The 19,856-nt window shown below is 34.0% G+C and overlaps 1 protein-coding gene across 3 annotated transcripts; it reads right to left on the bottom strand.

The window, feature by feature from the left end:
* Positions 1–6,260: 6,260 nt before the first annotated feature.
* LOC11412065 (helicase protein MOM1) lies at positions 6,261–18,709 on the bottom strand. 3 transcript variants are annotated; one of them, XM_003606311.4, is made up of 9 exons: positions 18,299–18,709; positions 16,993–17,542; positions 13,267–13,337; positions 13,107–13,127; positions 12,191–12,303; positions 11,562–11,666; positions 8,299–10,461; positions 7,961–8,189; positions 6,261–7,524 (listed from the first exon to the last, which is right to left on the bottom strand). In XM_003606311.4, the coding sequence occupies exons 1-9, from the start codon at positions 18,465–18,467 to the stop codon at positions 6,557–6,559; spliced, it is 4,389 nt and encodes a 1,462-aa protein (XP_003606359.2). In that variant the 5' UTR covers positions 18,468–18,709; the 3' UTR covers positions 6,261–6,556. The 3 variants fall into 3 exon arrangements, with proteins under 3 accessions (XP_003606359.2, XP_024637450.1, XP_013455989.1); XM_024781682.2 differs by having other exon boundaries at positions 6,261–7,518; XM_013600535.3 differs by lacking the exon at positions 18,299–18,709 and adding an exon at positions 17,684–18,200.
* Positions 18,710–19,856: the final 1,147 nt, after the last annotated feature.

Genomic DNA, 19,856 nt, shown 5'->3' with positions numbered 1-19,856 from the left:
TTGTAGGTCCGTTGATGAAAAACCCTTTTTCCGATCTTGACAAAGCAATCAACAAGCTCAGACTGAAATACAGATCATATATCGTTGAATATGACATTGATGTTGTATGTGTTTTTTGCGAAATATACCTATTCTTAATTATTTGCATTCTATTTTTATCAATGTTTGTGATGTTTTTGTTTGTTATTTTTTTAGGGTTGAGTATGCTTGCTTAACATGTTTGGCGGTGATTTCGGAGATCAATTTGGGCGCTATGCAATATTGACTGATCCTAAGTCCAACAAGGTGTGAAGATCAGAGGGGGTGCTCCGATGGTTGAGTCACATGATACCATCTACCTTGATGTTATTTACAATTAGTCCATGTTTAGATAAATTGTGCAAGACCTTTTCGATTTGAATTTTAAGTTTTAGTTTCTTAGAGTTTTGGAAGCATCTATTTTTTTTGTCTTTGAATTTAGCAAATGTCCCTTGAATTTCATAAATAATTCAGCCTTGCTTGCTTTGTTTTTTGATTTATATATTTGTGTTTGTTTTTGTGTTGCTGAATCAATTTAGTAGCATGGCTGTGTTACTGAAGCATTTTAGTAACATGGCTTTTAGTAACATTATTAGTAACAATTACTAGAATCAATTTAGTAGCATAGCTGTGTAACGTCTCCTCTTAACATTATTACTAACAATTACTAATCATAATCTCTAAAATATGTTTTGGGTGGAAACAAACTAAAATCTTAATCCTAATTTCTCTCAATCAAGTAACTAAGAGATTTCATCCACATCTCTAAACTAACTTTTTGGTGGAAAGAAACTAAAATCCTTATTTCTCTCATTCAAATAATTAGGGGATTTCATCCACGTCTCTAAAATATGTTTTGGGTGGAAACAAACTAAAAATCCTAATTCCTCTCATTCAAATAACTACTAAAGATTTCATCAACATCTCTAGACTAAGTTTTTGGTGGAAACAAACTAAAATCCTTATTTCTCTCATTCAAATAATCAGGGGATTTCATCCACATCTTTAAAATATGTTTTGGGTGGAAACAAACTAAAAATCATAATTCCTCTCATTCAAGTAACTACTAAAGATTTCATCAACATCTCTAAAATATGTTTTGGGTGGAAACAAACTTAAATCGTAATCCTAATTTCTCTCATTCAAGTAACTAAGAGATTTCATCCACATCTCTAATCTAACTTTTTGGTGGAAACAAACTAAAATCCTTATTTCTCTCCTTCAAATAAGTAGGAGATTTCATCCACATCTCTAAAATATGTTTTCGGTGGAAACAAACTAAAAATCCTAATTCTTCTCATTCAAGTAACTAAGAGATTTCATCCACATTTCTAAAGTAACTTTTTGGTGGAAACAAACTAAAATCCTTATTTCTCTCATTCAAATAAGTAGGGGATTTCATCCACATCTCTAAAATATGTTTTGGGTGGAAACAAACTAAAAATCCTAATTCCTCTCATTCAAGTAACTACTACACATTTCATTCACATCTCTAAAATATGTTTTGGCGAATCAACTATGGTAATTCTTAAGTAAAAAAAATGTCAATTCTTAAGTAAAACAAAGTGCCCCATCAACAATATTAATTTCATTTTATTCATATTAATCTTTATCCTAAAATGTTGGTCACTTCCTAATTTTGTGCTTATCCTGATAACTAATACTCTTTATTGCTCAACCGACATATCCTACTCACACGTATTCCACCTTTTTCCTATAAATATATCATAACCTATTAGCCAAACCATCTCAATCTAAATAAGCATCCTCTTTCTTGGAAAGGAAAAAACAAGCCAATGATGTATGCCAAATACACTCCAATCTCAGCTGTTTCTGAAGGAAGAAAGAATCTCAAGATGTGTGTGCGAGTTGCTCACATTTGGTTGATTCGAGAGAAGAAGGTCCCCACTAGCATCATTTTCATGAACATGTTACTGGTCGATGAAAAGGTTTCTGCATGTTTGCACTCTTAGCTTTAAAATTAAACTAATGTCATTGTTGTTTTTTAGTTATGTAATTTAACCAGCTGTTTAATGTTGTTGTTGTCGTCAACAGGGTGGACGTATTCACGCCACAGCTAGAAAAGATTTGGTGGCAAAGTTCAGGTCCATGGTTCAAGAAGGGGTACATATCAGCTTGAAAATGCAATTGTAGATTTTAATGAAAGTCCTTATAAGGTAACTTCACACAAACATAAGCTTAGTATGATGCACAATTCAACTTTTACCAAAGTACACTCGCTTGCTATCCCTATGAACGTTTTTGAGTTCAAGCCATTCAATGAAATTCTCTCTTCAACTGTCGAGGAAGTATATACGGGTAAGACTTCAATTCTGAATGTGTGTTGTACATTATTTCTACCTATAAGCATTCGTTTAGGAATTTCATACATTTGTTTTTGCCTTTGTATATGTAATTTCAGATGTTATTGGTCATGTAATTGAAAGAGGTAATATAAGGGAAACTGAAAAGGACGAAAGGAAAAGCAGGGTTATTGATCTCACTTTAGAAGATCTTGAGTAAGATTTGTCTCTTTCTTTGTACTTGGTTGTAATATAATTTTAATATACCTTATGTTTCTGAATTGATATTTTGGTAATATTTTATTGCAGAAACAACCGCTTGCATTGCTCTCTTTGGGGTGAACATGTTGACAAAATTGTGACCTTTTTTGGCAACCATGACAACGACACACCTACTATATTGATATTGCAGTTTTGCAAGACACGCATGTATTTAGGTATGTCGTATTTTAAGTTTGTGCTTTCTGCTGATATCAACAATGAAATGTGAAATTATGTTCACTTGCTGTTGATTTTAAAAAAAATTAGGTGTTATGGGAGTTGCTAATGCCTTTAATGGGACTAAGCTGATACTTAATGGCGATTTGCCTGATGTCGCTGTGTACATGACACGGTAACCATTTACATTTTTATATGCTTTAGAATAAAGACAAGTTTTTTTTGTCACAATTAAGTTGTCTGGAGGTCTCACCACTCTTCTATTAACATTGGTGCCATTTTATTAGAATGAAAAATGCATCAATACAGTTCACCCGAAGTGTCAGTCAAATTTCAACGAACAGCTCCGCGTCTTTATCAGATGACTTGCTCAACACTAACCAAATTACAATTGAAAGCATGATTGAGTCAACTGAGGTAGCTATCTATTTATTGAAATTTTTAGATGTCGTTTTGGATTCATCTTTGTTATTTTTCACATGGACAGTTGTACGTCGCAATATCACGGGTTACTTCGAGGGGTGGTTTAAAAATATTGATTAATGACGACGACGGCGATGATACCGATGTTGCATCAAGTGTGATCTACAGAGAAGTTTCCCGTAATGTGTAGGACTTTTTTGTGTACTATTCATTTTCTTATTTATTGAAACTATTTACATGTCAATGAACTTCAGTTTCCCTTTTAAAATTATATGTTATGTTAAAGTAATAGGAACTACGTACTAGAATTATGGAACAATAACAAAGTCTATGGTAATTGACATTTTGCTTTGATTCACGATAATTTTTACATTCAAGCGAACTACAATGTCTTATTTTTTCAGTGAGTATTAATTTTTTAAATGACATGTGCGTTAGCACGGGTCAATGGTCTAGTTTAACCTAATTTTTTCTCGCTCATTTGCTTTATTAGGTTTGCAATTATTTAACCTAACAAATTTCATCTAAAAAAATGCATTCGCACCAATTTCATTCCTATTCTCTTGCCTTTTTTTTTTGAAGAAAATATGATCTACACTTATTTGATGTTGCACGTTTGTTCTAGAAACTATGAGCATATCAATGATCACGTTTGATGTCTTTTATTTTATACTTTTTTGTTCTAGAAACTATGAGCATGTCAATGATCACGTTTGATGCCTTCTATTTTATACTTTTTTTCGGCTACCCTAATTTCCATGTAAAATTGGTTATATATATCCAAATTATTGATAGGATTACCGAATTTTCTTTTATAATATTTTCATATTTTATATATTTTATGAAGTGTTTTATTTTGTCTACTATAAATTATCACGTGTTATTTTTTCACCATTAATTATTATATATGACATTTTATTATTTGTAAGTCAATCCCTTTACAATAAATCCGAGCGGAGCACCGGCTAAAATTTAGTAAGAGTTAACAATGTCACGAAGCAATGAATATGACCCGCGAGTTCCTTGTCAGAAGTGATTAAAAATTCAAATTCAAAATTGCTAAACTTTTAATATCAGCCAGAGATAAGCATGTCATCTCAGGAAATTAACACAAATCTTATTCAACCCTATATACATATTATCTTTAATAGATGGTGATGATTAGATACGAATCACAATTAAAAATACAAAGGAAATTAGGTGATAAGATTGATGTTAACTTGTGTTTTAGTCAATAGATACCATTCAACCATATTGGAGGCATGACCAATAAATTAGAGGGGTAGTTGTTCTTTATGGAGAAAAATAAAAAATACAAAAAACTACGTAATGCCTATTGGAGTGCTCTACACATGAACATTTATCATGTTGAAGTATCCAAACAATATTTCACTACCAAAATCATAACATTTATCATGTTTTTGGTAAGTTTTAAGATGTTTACAACATATTTTCATGGTATTATTTTCAAACAATGATATTTAGCTAAATCGGATTGGTCTATCTCTATGCTCCATGTTTATCACAATGGAATTGATGTGCTGATTTTCAACTAAGTTGGTCCTCTTCGGGTGCGTTTGATTTGCTAAAAAATAAGGACAGGACAGAACAATTCTAATTGTCCAGTATTTGATTTGTAAAACTGTTTCAGGTACAGGACAAATTGGAGGCAAGGGACAGGACAAAAACTCATATTTTTGTCCCTCACCAAACCACATCACAACTTTTTGTCTCACGTACAAATTGTCTAAAATACCAAAATAGCATGTTGTCCCTCAAAAATCGTATAAAACTAAAAATTACTCAATACCATAAAAAATTTGTCCTGTGTTGTTCTGCCTTGTGTTGTACTGTTCTATCTTATACTGTTCTGTCCAGTACTTACTGTTTTGCAAACCAAACACACCCGAGTTCCGTTTGATTTTATTTGAAGATAACGATGAGAGTTGTCTTCTCATTTAGTGTGTAGTTTTGTTTGATGTTTTGTCTTATTTCTCATTTATTAAAACAATAATGTTTTATGGACACACATTTTTTTTTACTACACATGCACGACACCAAGTTAATCACATATACAATTGTAATTAACTCATTTAAATAGATGATAAATTAAATGATTAACTATAATATTTAACGTGATCTAAATTAACTAAACTAAAATTTTTCATATCATTAATTAGATGTCGTATAAGTACAAAAAAGTAGATGTCCATAAAACATCGTTGTCATGGAAAAAACTAAAGAGTAATATAAAGGGACAAAACGATAAGTGGAAATTTCAGCCATTATCATGGCTTACTTGTGGCTGTAATCCTCACTCAAATATAGTAAACAACAATAAAGATATGTCATATTCGATAAACTCAAATATAAATATATTTTAATAAATTTTATTATGTATACCTCATCATCTACAAAAAATTCATTCAATTAAATAAATTTCTCAGAAAACAAATTATTCCACAAAAAAATAAACAAAGTTTTTTTTTGTTTCTCAAGAAGTTAAAATAAACGAAGAAAATATTTATTTACATACAATTTTTCAATAAATTATTTCTATCTATGTTCTTTCAACCAATGCTTCAATGATACTCTTTAACATTTCCTTAGTTTTATTATTGTGAAGGAAACACGATATTAGCATGTACTCCCCTAAAAAAAGATATATACTACCCCACGCTTTTAATAATATACATATATCAATGTTAAATTCAATAAAAAAAAAATTGCGGAATCAAATTAGCAAGAGTAACTTGTGTTAGAATAATTCCACTTAATAGTTTAATAACACCTTATGAACATCTGTATTTAGTAGATCAAATCTGTATTTTTTTTAATTAAATTTTACTACTCTTTTATATTAGCTTAAATCCATCTGATTCCACCGCTTTATGTATGACCTATTTTCAATACGTGGCTCCCATAATAATTTCATTTAATAAAAGATTGAGTGGCAGAATGTTCAAAATTAAGTGTGCTTACAATAGGTTAACAAAAAAGAGACCCATACTCTTAAAAAATAAAATAAAAAAATAAATTCATGATAGATATGATATTTAAATACTGTTTTATTCTCCGTTAAAAAAATGAAAATACTGTTTAATTTATGCGTACGGCTATTAATTGCAATCCCCAAGATAACCATGTACTTAATTACATTAAGTATACGTTATATATGTACATCTGGTATATAATAAATTAATGATTAGTTACACAAAACAAAAACTGGTGAGCAAGGCATTGCCACTTACCATCACCAAAATTATGTCCTAAATTCAAGTCAGATGCTTGATTGATTAGCAGAAAAATGAGCATATGTATCATCGCCTAGTGTTAGGACAAATATGCAAAAAATATTTGAACACTTCCTCTGGTCAGTCATCATCTGATATACAGACAACATCAGAAGGTGTAGCTTCTTGGGCTGAGTTAGCTGGCATGCTGCTACTTGTGCCAAATTGGGAATGATCTGACATACGCGGCATAGTATTTGGCAGATTAATGCTAGATTGGCTATTAGAACTCATGCGCATATCCCCGGCAGATAGGTTAGGAGAGGGGAACCCACCTGTGTTCTCATGCCCATGCCCCCTATGAGGACCAAACTGAGAGATTGCCGGCATTGGTCTGGGAAGCCACTGAGACGTTAATGATAAAGAATTTGCAGAAGAGTTACTAGGTGCAGGTTGATTAGGAATACAAAGTGGAACTCCACTGAAACTTGAGGCTGGTACAGATGTTGAGGGTCTGTACGGTGGGAGATGCGGTGCAGGGCCACGTATCTCCCCGCTATGAGTGGAGGGTGGTACAAATGTTGAAGGTCTATACATCAGATGTGGTGCAGGGGTACGTATCTCCCCGCTATGAGTGGAGGGTGGTACAGTTGTAGAAGGTCTATATGGCGGGAGATGTGGGGCAGGGGCACGTATCTCCCCGCTATGAGTGGATGCTGGTATCGATGCTGAAGGTCTATAAGGCGGAAGAGGTGGTGCAGGGGTACGGATATCCCCACTGATACCAGAGGCTGATACAGATGTTGAGGGTAAACGAGGCAGGAGACGTCGCAGAGGGGAACGTATCTCCCTACCTGTTTGCTGATTTCCCGAGGGTGAAGAGATGGAGTTGGTATGAGGTATTCTTGCAGAAAACCCGCTGATATTTCCTGATGTATTGTAAGAGGCCTGTGTGGGTGGTGGTACCATAGTGTGAGAGCTAGTTGAAACATGTGAATTCTGCAATGTGGTTGTGGGAGGTCTACAGACAGAGGAACTAGCAACCAGAGGGGGCTGAGTAGCATTTTGCTGTCTTGAAGGCTGAAATAAAAGCTGTGAAAAACCTGCATCTGACAATAGTATAATGTGGTTAGAAAATGATAAACCAGAAAGAGCAGAGGATTTGTCCCTAAATTAGTAGAATGTGAAGAGATGAATGTGCTCGCAAACACAGCAAAAGACATATACAATTGCATACTTAATTAAATAAAACCTTCCCAAAACATTTAGGAAAATCCAAACAGCCAACCTTAAAAACAACAGCTGCAGCAAATGCATTTTTTTGCAGATTTGCATTTTCCTATTTTGGGGAGGTGTTTAAAATTATAAAAGTGATTAAAAATTAGAAGAAGCACTATATTGTCCTTCACAAATATCTTACTGGTAACAGCAATTCAGATATGTTTACGAGAGCAGCAAATATACTTCTTATTTTGGTAAAAAAATTATAGTCAAGATCAAGAGAAAAATAGATGTCATAGACATTTCAACAATTACTGAACTCACCATAAGGGAGTATTCCTTGCAGCATTCCCGATGCACCGGAAAACATAGGATCAAAATTAGCCTTTTTAAAAGTATCAGCCAATATCTTATGTATATATACTGTTCTAGATTGCGTATCATAGTTCTTCTTTGTTTTCTGAAACTCAACCTCAATCTCCTTCATTTGAATATCATACTTCCTGTGAAGTTCCTCAACTTCCTTCTCAAAATTACATTTCAGCTGTAACTTCTGCTCCAACAAATAGAACAATATAGCAGTTATAAAAAAAAAGAAGATATAAGATATAAAATCTAATTGGTATTCTCACATCAATGAGAGAAGAAGGAAAGAAGCTAACCATATCTTCATGGTTTTTCCGATTTTGATCTGTCAGTTTACGTAGTCTTTCCAATTCATAATTGAGTGGATCATGGAAGTAAGGTCGAAAATTCCTCGAAGCCAATTGTGCTGGAGTCTGTATGGGAAGATTATTGATAACTCTGTGAGTTGACATATTTCGTGTGTCTGTCAAATGGGCTCCGAATCCACCAGGCACAAGTGAATCAAGGACCATGTTTGAGCCAGGAGGCACAACTAGACGTGAATGTGAATCAACTTCCATGTTTGAGGTAGGTTGCTCAACAGCTTGATTTCGAACCTCAATCATTGCCTCAGGAAATTGTCTGGAGAGAGAATCTTTATTGGTCCCTTCCCGGTCTACACCTCCAGTCGCCAAAGGTAAGAGACAGAAATCTCGGTTGGAAGAAAGGAACCCTGAAGAGGGTAACCGCACCTGCTCTGGAGGCTCCATGACCATTGAAACACGATTTGGTTGATTTGCAGGTAAAATATGAACTGGACTAAGTGGTGATTCTACAGATGATAATGGCTGCACCTGCACTTGCTCTCGAGGCTCAATGGGATCCCGTGCTCTAGATACTGAAGTCTCTTGGGACAAAGTGTTTTCTGCTATGGTTCTCTGTACTACTTCCTGGTTGTCTGGTGTAGTACTCTCGTTTACTTCCATGTTGTCTATTAATTCATATTCAGCCTCTTCATGGCTATTTTCTGGCAGACTAAGCGGTGATTCTACGGATGATAATGGCTGCACCTGCACTTGCTCTCGAGGCTCAATGGAATCCCGTGCTCTAGATACTGAAGTCTCTTGGGACGAAGTGTTTTCAGCTATGGTTCTCTGTACTACTTCCTGGTTGTCCGGTGTAGTACTCTCATTCACTTCCATGTTGTCTACTAATTCACATTCAGCCTCTTCATGGCTATTTTCTGGCATTGTGACTGGTATTTGTCCATCAGTTATAGCTGGCACGACACTATCAGGAACTTGCTGCTTTGAAGAAGGCGGATTCAAAAGGGAAGATGTAGCTGGACGACCATCGCCTGGACTAGAAAAGATACAAGGCGATGATGATACAACACCGTCTAAACCTCCATCAGATATTTGATCTGTTGATGAAGAATTCAAAGGAGCTGCATTCTCTGGATAATCAGTAGTTCTAACTGTGCTGGGGAATCCCACAGCTGCATCTCTTATCAATTCTGGCACTATGACTGGTATCTGTCCATCAGCTATGGTCGGCAAGACTCTATCAGAAACTTGTTGAGTTGAAGATGGTGAATTCAACAGAGAAATTGTAGCTGGATGACCATTACTTGGACTAGAAGAGTTACAAGGCCTTGATGATACAACCCCATCTAAACCTCCATCAGATATTTGATCTGCGGACAGAGGAGCTGTATTCTCTGGATAAACAGTACTTCTGACTGTGCTGGGTAACCCCACAGCTGCCTCCCTACTCAACTCACTGGCAGTGGCCTGTGCACAACTAGTTTCTAGCACTTCATCAGACAGAAGGATTTTCGGAGCATTAAGGGGAGTTTCAAGTTCCTTCGAAGAAACTAGGTTTGACAATTCATTTTGTAACGACGACTCTCGGAATTTCTGTCTTGCTTCCAAATGTTCGGTCTCTAGAGCACGGAGACGTACGTCATACTTACTTTTTATTTCTGTTTTCATTTCATCAAATCCACTTGTGAAATTACTGAGCATCTCGTTCTTCTTCTTCTTCAGAGCTTGGGATTTAATAGCTACCCACTCTATTTTGTACCTTCTTCCTAAATCAGCCATTTCGGTCTCAAAATCTCTTTGCAACTTAAGTTTGTTTTCCTGTTGCATATGAAGTAGCTCTCTCCATTGGTCTTTGCGCTTCTGAGTTTCTTTAGTATTTCTGGAAATTCTGGAAATAACTTTTTTGGTCAATTCAACATCTGATGTTACATCTGTGTTTGAATGAACCCTGTTTGATGATTCAGAGGCCTTTGGAGAGCAATTGACACCGGAGCTTCCTGTACGTAATAAAAACTTGTCCTTCAGATCCCAAAGCATTGCATTAATTTCATCAACGGCATCTTTATTACAGTCAAAATTCAAGTGCTGCTTTGCAAGAATGAGGGAAGCTTCAGTGTCAAGTTTGTGGCTTAGCAGAGAAGCAGCTGTCCAACACTGAAACAATACAGGAAAAAGCTAGTGAGTTAAATGTATTAAAGGCCATCAAGTAAATAGTATATTCCCATATTAAATGGGGTTTTGAGATGGTGATCGTTGTGCCATAAGGAGGAGGAAAAAAGGATAAAGGGGTCAAATAAATTTCAAAGAAAAAGGAAATTGTTTAAATATAATGACTGGGAGAAAATAAATATTCAATTGAAACTAAGTGATAGAACTTGTGTAGAAGAATTGGGCCAGCTGATACCAAGTCCTGATGGCAGGTCCAAGGCTTAGCAGGTTTACTATAGGAAATTTTTTAAGAATAATGGACCGACTGAGCTGGCAAGTGAGGGAAATGACTTGTACAGGGGAAAGTTAGTTACATAAGTAATGAGGGCAGAGAGTGGGCTTCATTCTGGAATTCTGTTAGAAGTGAGTGGGATCACCAGGAATTATTCTCTGGTGAGGGAACCACTTGGCTGGGGCTGATAGCTTGCTATAAGATTTTCTTCTATTTTTCTGTTACCATTTACATTAATACTACCAGTCTTATTTCAGTATCTTATTTCTTTCTACTGTAGCCTATCACAGAATCGGGTAAAGAATAATTGGAGTTGCTTCAAGTCAACATTTTTTTACCATGAAACCAATGCCTACATGCATGTGGAGGCTTGAATGTAGCCTCATTTATTATCCAGCTGACTATGCTACCCAGGAATCAGAATCTCAACTTGCATTTAGTTTCAAGGTAGGCAACATAAAAAATAAGCATGAAGTTGACCAGCTGGATCAAGAACCAAGCATAATGTTCTTTATAATTTAGTGAGATCCTGGAGAGGAGGCAATAATTCAAAACAAGTTCCAGAAGGCGCAAAACAAAACGAGGAAAAAGCTGGCAACAGCCAAATCTTATGTGACCACAAAAACAATCTACTTATACAATTGACCTTGGATTACTGGCAGTCACATATTTACAGGGAAAAAGAAAAAAAAAAATTCCAATTTTCTGAAGAAAAAAAGAAAGAAAAAGTAATGCTGCCATGCTAAGGTAGGGGGAAACTGAATAAGAAAAAGAAATGAATGAAACAAAAGAAAAATATAGAAAATATTCTGACCAGAGATAATTGAAAGGCCTGTAATATTGATACTGGTTCTGTACAGATCTTGTAATTGTTCATCGTATATTCAAGAAATTTTCCAGCCATACTCTTGACATTATCCTGCAATGTCACAAAGATATGTTAAAACACCATCTAATTTGATGATAATAGAGCTTAGATTGGCATACTAGATCAACCATCACAAGACACGTGAATAACAGTGAACAATCTTTTAAAGTGCTTGATGTTGCGGGCAAAGTTGGATTAGAAGAATTCAACAGCAATCCTCATTTTTAAAACCAAAGTCAAATGCATTCAAATATCTATGAAATTGTAAACTATTTTGAAATTGAAAGGTACGTGCTCCATATTCCTTAGGTTATGGGCATTCATAATCTTGAATCCAGGTTTTATTGCTTACAAGTATAGCCATTATTGCGGCCATTTCAATGTATTCAATGACTCCATAATACAACAAAATTAATCCATCACTGAGTAATGACACATGAACGCTCTCCAACAAAATCAAACCGTGATTAAAAAACTCGAGAACATTCCAGAAAATAAAGCGTACTCTAGTCGACGAAACCATGGTACAAACACACAGCAAGTAAAACCTAGTAAAGTAAAAACAAGTAGCATACTGGGAGATGAAGAATTTCACAAAGCTTTGCTATCTCTGGCTTCAGTGAACGATGTAAGCTTCTCTGCAGTGTCCTTATTTTCTCATTTTCAACAGTGTTCCCTTGAGGTTTCTCTGACATTCAATTAAACAAACAAATTGAGTAAAAGATGTCATTCACATGGAATATATTACAATATGTATCAAAATGAGGAGAAAGGCATGTTGAGGCAGCAGTCCGAAAAACTACGTCATTTTAAGAGAGATAGACAATATTGATGACTCTTGCAAGTAATGCAACAAAATTTATTGAGGGAGAGAGACAATATGAATAAAGTATGCTGTTATCAGTTTGGCTTGTAATGAGCAGCTAAGTTTGTATGTGTTTCCTTCAGTTTGAAGGTGACAAAAAGGAGAATGCATCTTGATCTGATGGTGAAAAGAATAACCACCAAAGATGTGTGAAGCCACCTAAGTTTGTCCTTCAACGTTGTTCAAAGTTTTTTTTTTTGTTTTTTATGCTTCTGTCAATATTTTCCCGCAGATAAGCCAGATCGACAACTCTACTGCTTCTTATTCCATACTCAATAGGATAAAGAACGAATAAGTAGGGATTTTAAGTGTCATTTCAGCTACCAATAAGAAGGCAACTATCTGGTACAGCCAATCTCAAACATGTAGGCGAAATGATGCCAGAGTTTAAAACTTTCTATAGGTCACCTATCCCTCGTTCCTGCCAAAACTAAACAAAAAAGCCATTTTGACCAAAAAGGTCATGATATGACTTAGATGCATGCCTCACACCTCAAGTAAAAGGGGATGCATCCTCAGCAGGATTGACACTTCTGAAATAATGAAAGGATATAAGATTTCCAAGTTTCCAAGAAATGCTACAAGAACAAAAGCAGTTGAACTAAATAGGGATTTAGAGACATTACCCACTGGATCTCCTGATTTTCCTGCAAAAGTACACAGTGCTATCAGAAGCTATTGTAAGAAACACCAAATAGGACAACAATTCCTACTATTTACCAATCTCATTGAACTATTAAAAGCCATCAACAAAACAAAACATAAAATATGATGGAGATCACTGACCTTCCTTGCTTCTGGTACATGACTTTTCATCATTAGATTTTGAAGCATGTTGATCAACATTATTGATCCCCCTAAAGAAACCAATCAAAGAATAGAGAAAAATAAGCTAGTGACAAAATAAAAACCCAATGCAGTGAAGACTAAAGATCCATAATTTACTAGAAAATGCAAAAACACGGTATTAATAACAACTCAGATTTGTGTTTTACTGCCTAACCCTTTCTTCCTCCATTTTATTTTCTATTCCCGTGCTTTTATGACCAAAAGGGAAAAGATAGAAACTAAAAAAATTGATACAATACTGCCCAAAAATAACATGTATGACAAAAATAAAATTATATCTTAATTAAGTTTGTCCCTATATCTTTTCTCTGCATTAAATTTTGTCCTTCATATTTTCAATTTGTTCATCTGAGTCGCTCAGTTTATCCATTACATTAAATTGCCATATCGTGATCATCCATCCAAATTATTTTATTAGACTGTAATGTGTCAAAACAGATGTTAATTTTGCAGTATCTGATAAGAAAAAATTCCAATAGATGAAACCTTACATGTTAATTGAATAACTTGGACAGTTTAAATAATGCTATAATTAATAAATCAAAAGACAAAACGACAAACTTAAAAAAAAAATCTACAACGCAAAAAATAAAATTACATTGTCAGCACATCACTACCAATCATGAGTGTGACTTTAGAAGTAGGAAGAGGGACTTCAATGTAGTAGAGCAATGACTAGTTAACTATTTCTAGCATTTTTCCAGAGTTTAATTTTCATGCGCTGTTAGTGTAAAATAAAATTACATTGTCAGCACATCACAACCAATCATGTGTGTGACTTTAGAAGTCGTCATGATAAAAGTCAAACATTTCTAATTATGTGACGGTTATGAATGACTAAAGTGCAAAAACTCTTGATACTAACAGTGTCTAAAATAAGTTTTTTTTTTTTTTTTTCATGATAGATTTTATATAAGGATGTTTTTGTTAATGCGATTAAAATTGAGTCAGAAGCCATTTTGTTTCCTTCGCCTCCATTTGCCCCCAACGAAACACTATGTGATGGTGATCAACTACAAACAAACGTCCAAATGACTTTTCCTTTTTAAAAACTTCTTCTACCTCCTACACTGGTTTTAGGCCTTCATAGGATCAACTAATGTTTTGAAAACATATGGCTTAATACATCGTTTGGTCCCTTAACTTAATTCTTTTTTTCGAATTGGTCCCCTAACTATTAAACGTTTCAATTTGGTCATTTATCTTTGTTTTCATCATCAATTTGATCCTATTTTATTAATTTTAAACCTCTCAAAAAGAAGACCGTTGGATAAAGGAGGTCTATCAGATCTAATCGTGTATCACCAGCGCCTAATTATATTACTTTCTTCATCTTCTTCCCAACGAATGATCCTCCTAATCTTATGGATCTGTTCATGAGATTCTTCCAAACCAGGCTTAATGGGTTTCATTGCAGCATATGCCATTTTTTTCTTTCCCTTAAGAATTGTGGCTGGATGTGATTTCTTCTTCTCTGTTGCTTGGGGATGATGAAGTGATTTCACGGTCAGAACAATTCTTCCATTAGCAACAACATAAATCAGCAACAATCATGAATCATCATTTAAATTCATAAAAATCAATTAAATCCGTTAATTAACAACAAACAACAATTGATTCTTCAACAACAACAACATGAATCACCACAAACAAACCCATAATCCACCACAAATAATTCACGCCTCTTTCTATTTGTATACATAGTCAAATAAAATAAACTATGACAAACAATTAACATTAAAAAAAAAAGAATTATGAAAAGATTTCTCCAGAGAAAAAAATCACCTTTTATAAATTACACAACTTTACATACCACGTGAATTGAAAGACGAATCGAGGAAGAGGTTTTCGCGTTTTACTGTTTTAGTATCAAAGTTTGACATCTGTGAGTTTATCGTTTAAGTTTGGGTTGGTGGGTGTTATGGTAACTGATTCAATTCCTAATGCAAAGAGTGAGAGTTGTATGTTAAAATTGGAAGTTTGTAAGCTTTTGTGAATGTTGAAGATGAAGATGAAAGAGGCATAATGTTTGATTGTAAGAAAAACCCATAAACTCAAATGTTACCGAAGATGTGGTAAAGAGTTTATTCTACGAGTTTATATGAGTTAATGGGTTAAAGGTTGTGGTGTTAGATATTATTTTCTGGGCTGTGGTGGTAGTATGAAGTTCATAGGATGGAGAAGAAATAAAAGATGGAAGATGAAAGGGGCATTATATTAGGTGTTAGTGATACACTGTTAGATCTGATGGACCTCCTTTATCCAACGGTCTTCTTTTTGAGAGGTTTAAAATTAATAAAATATGATTAAATAGATGATGAAAACAAAGATAAATGACCAAATTGAAACGTTTAATAGTTAGGGGACCAATTCAATAAAAAGAATTAAGTTAAGGGACCAAATGATGTATTAAGTCAAAACATATTTATCAGCCTTAGAACGTCATGCATAATATTTATTTCATATTCCACCTAGTGCGATAAGGCTTGATTGCTATTATTTTATTTATTTATATTTTTTTTCCTACAAAAAAATAATAATAGCAATCAAGCCTTATCGCACTAGGTGGAATTGGCTACATGGATCATAAGACATCACAATTACCTATCATATATTAAGTTCGAAGATAGTCCTTTATCTCTAAAATTTTCTTCATGGTTTGACCTTCAGTTTTTCTTGGTCTCTTCCCCAACCTCTAACTACTAGACTATCCTACACCTGGTCAACCCTCCTTGCTAAGGTTTTCATGGGTCTTTTCTCTACACATCCAAAACATCTAAAGCAAGATTTTGACAATGGAGGTTCAAATATAGATATTGATGTTAAAAATCACAGAAGGGAATGTAGACAAAGTTTGTTGGTATCAAAATGAACTAAAGTGCAACACATATACATCTCCAAGGGAAACAAAGTTAATATTTAAATGAGTGGATTGGAGTACATTTAATCCTTTCTTAAAAGGAGGGAAATGTACACTTCACTAAAATATTGTTCTGTCCTAATTATATAAAAGGCCAAAACATGTTTGATATGACATACATGGCAGCATATTTAGTATGATTCTCGTAGAAATGTGTCTTATAACCAAAGGTGGTTAGGCTACGTGAGAAAGAACATGTATAGAGAGAGTATATCAAATGGAAGACAGTTTGATCAAAACGGCTCCCAGAATATCTAAGAAAACAATCGGAGAAGCTTTTGAAACACGCATTGCTACTGGTTTCATTTACCCCATGTAACCTAACACCCTAGCGCTCGTTGTATTTTGAGCGACCTCTTTGGTACGTCTTGTGCTAAAGAGGCGCCTTGGTTTTTGTGAATATATATCATTTTAGCTTCTTCAAAAAAAAAAAACCTAACACCCTAGTGTGATAATACTCAGTTGTTGATAGCATATGAAATGCAAACTAAAGTAAAGAAGAAATTTTGGGACAGGGGAACATATATTTAGGGACTAGAACTCTTATTCCATATTATTTACCAAATAAAATCACAGCTGTACAACTTTAGTCCCTATAAAAATTGTATTCATTTTGGATAAAAAATTTGAAGTCAAATGGTTGTGGTTTTATAGGAGCTAACAATACATTTAACCCTATTATTCAAAAATTAGCATATATTAATTGAGTAATTCGCTATAGTTTGCTACCAAATAGCAATTACCTTATCCTTTTGGAAGGCCCGCTGGTCTCTACAACATTGCAGCAAAGCTTTTCAGGGTCAGGATTCACAATTAAGTTGCAGTTTTCATCATCAACAACTCTAGGAGAAACATCAGAATGCTTGTCCACCACTGTGCTTTTTCTTTTTGAAGGTGTCAAATTTTGACCCTTTTCATTTCCAACACATTTCCTAATCAAACTTTCATTTGAATCTGAATCCCTAATTGCTAATGTTTGCGATGTCTCCTTTTCGTGGCAATCAGACTGAACTCTTTCAGGTATATCACTAGTCTCGTGCGTAGTTGAATTAGATTGCACCACTGCTGAACCTAAAGTCGCTTCCTTTGCAGATGGTTCTTTCGCAGACCCACTCGAGCTAGACTCCGTCCTCATATCCATCGCTTTGCCTTCTTCAGATGGCAGAATACAATCCTCAAAAACTTCTTTACAATCTAAACTAACCTCTTTAGAGGACTCGTCAATCTTGTCCTCACCCGTGTTGCTATCTTCTGGAGTCGACTTATCCTTCTTATCTGTCTCCTTGTTGCAATCTAGCAATCAAGAACCAAAAAAATAAAAATAAAACATTCATACAAACAAACAACAACGATATATTAAACCAACACACCTCACTCAACACCATTTTGAATTCTATGTAGTCTGATAACCGAAAGAACTATTAAGAAACTTACAAGACCAACATTGTGCTCATCACACTAGCAGAAATCACAACTCTATACTGGGATTTCACTCCTCTGAAGTGAGTAGTTAGTAAAGTGAGAAAATCAAGAATTCACATTTTAACAACCCGTGATTTGTTACGTGTGTAGATATAATTTCAACTATGATTTATTTATGAACGGTCGATATTACTCACTTTAGAGCACAGAAGCATTGTCACAAACATGGCACCGACACAAACATTGGACACGACACTGACATAGACAACAAGTCGACACCGGTTAAAAACTATATAAAATCAATTAATAGAACATAATCACATGTGTCACTATCATGTCATGTCAGACACCGACCCATGTTGGATACCATACACGCCTTTCATCAGAAGTGTCGGTCTCTGACCACGTCGGACACCACACACTCTAACAAACTCTTTCAGCTTGTATAACAATCTAACTAACTAACTACTTTAAAACTAGTTAACTAATCCTAACAACTCCAACAACCTCAACCAACTCATAACTACCCATCTTTACAACCTAATTTCACAACAAATAATTGTCCTTTCCTTAAAAAAACCCAAAATTAACAACATAAACAACAACATGCAAACATAAAATTTTCACCTTTCCTTTTTGGTTGAGTTAAAATAGCACGATAAATACGAGAATCTCTAATAGGAAGTTTCTGATTGGAAGATGAAACGTTTCGATTTCTCTCAGATCTTCGTAAGGGAGGACTAGATGTTGTTGTTGATTTCATCTTCTTAGTAGATGAAGAAGGACTAGGAACCATTTTCTTCAACAATGCAAGTGAAAATCTTAGTCGAATTTTGAAGAAAATGTAGTAACCCTAATTCACCAGAAATAGAAATTATTTTTTTGACTAGGTTTGATTTTGAGTTGAGAATGAAAAATGCAACCTATGCTATATGGTTTTTAATTTAACATATGGTTTGTTGAAAACGGGATTTGAGGGGAATGTAGTAATCAATTGTGTTTTCTTCTTGTTTGAGTCAGTTTGAAGATACTTGCTGTATGAATGAATTTATTATTAATTGGTTTCTACTATTTGGGGGAAATGTGATTTTGATGTTTTCTAAAACCAAATTACAACGTAAATATGAAAGAGAAAAGTATAATTTTTTTTATTTGGTCAAAAGTGTGATTTAGACTTTTTATTGCATTTTTTTTAAGGAACATTTTATTGCATTAACTCGTGAATAGTATAGTAGAAAATTAAGCTTTGAAAAATTAAAAATTAAAGTTTAGATTAAATTATTAGTCAAACAACATTTCTTAATATTGGTGTTTTGGTTAAATGGTTTATAAAAAAGGCGGAGGGAATAGTTATTTTATAGGAACAAAGTTTAGGTGAGTTGGACACTAATTAGATGTATAAATCATCCCTTAAATCAGTTTTTAGCGATGCGAGTTTAATTCAAAGTCGCAATCAATCAACTCCTTACAAATTAAGTTAATAATTATTTGGCTAGTTTCCTTCCTTAAAAAAAAAATTATTTGCCTAGTTTAAATTTTTCAGCGTATTAAATAATTGAGTAGTCACTAAAGCCTAAAGTGTATTTCAACTCCTTATAAATTAAATCAAATGAAAGTATTAAATTGAACATTTTCATTTGATTTTGGAACTTGAGACTTCATAGTTAGGTGTATGTGAATTTTTGTGATATTTATCCCTTCGTTTACAAATAAAATAAATATTAAAAAAAAAAACTATTGAATAATCGGTAAGATCTAGGTCAATTGTAAATGTTCAATATTGTTCGATTGAATATCTTCTTTTATTCTCAAACTTAGGATTTTACAATTATGATGAATGTGAGTTTCAAGTGATGTTTATCATTTCATCTATAAAAAAACTACTAGTACTAAATAATGCTCCTTGTGTCTCATTACCAATGTTTTATTTGAGTTTTTTTTTTTGGTTACATTTGAGTTTTTTTTTAAGTACGTGTTTTATTTGAGTTGTTTTTGCTTTTTAAGAAAAAAAATCAATTCTATTGAGTTTTTTTTATTCATTTATTCAATGAGAGTGTTGAAAATTAAAGTAGCATCGAGTACAATTTAACTTATGCCAAAACTTATGTGTATTTACAAATTGTTTTTGTTTGATTTTCTTCACATAGAAACGGTTTAGCAGATGTTTTCATTAATTATTTAAAAA

This window comes from Medicago truncatula, chromosome 4, assembly GCF_003473485.1.
Source record: "Medicago truncatula cultivar Jemalong A17 chromosome 4, MtrunA17r5.0-ANR, whole genome shotgun sequence".
Taxonomy (NCBI): Eukaryota; Viridiplantae; Streptophyta; class Magnoliopsida; order Fabales; family Fabaceae; genus Medicago; species Medicago truncatula.
The sequence above is the reverse complement of the archived record's forward strand: the minus strand, read 5'-3'. Positions and strand labels throughout refer to the sequence as shown.

Bases quoted from the DNA above. Each gene is read 5' to 3' on its own strand.
- LOC11412065 (XM_003606311.4), bottom strand. From the start codon at position 18,467: ATGGTTCCTAGTCCTTCTTCATCTACTAAGAAGATGAAATCAACAACA. The intron at 12,304-13,106 runs GTAATGTCTCTA...ATTGAATGTCAG, and splicing joins AAAATCAGGAGATCCAGTGG to AGAAACCTCAAGGGAACACT. The intron at 10,462-11,561 runs GTCAGAATATTT...GTATTGTTTCAG, and splicing joins AGGCCTTTCAATTATCTCTG to TGTTGGACAGCTGCTTCTCT.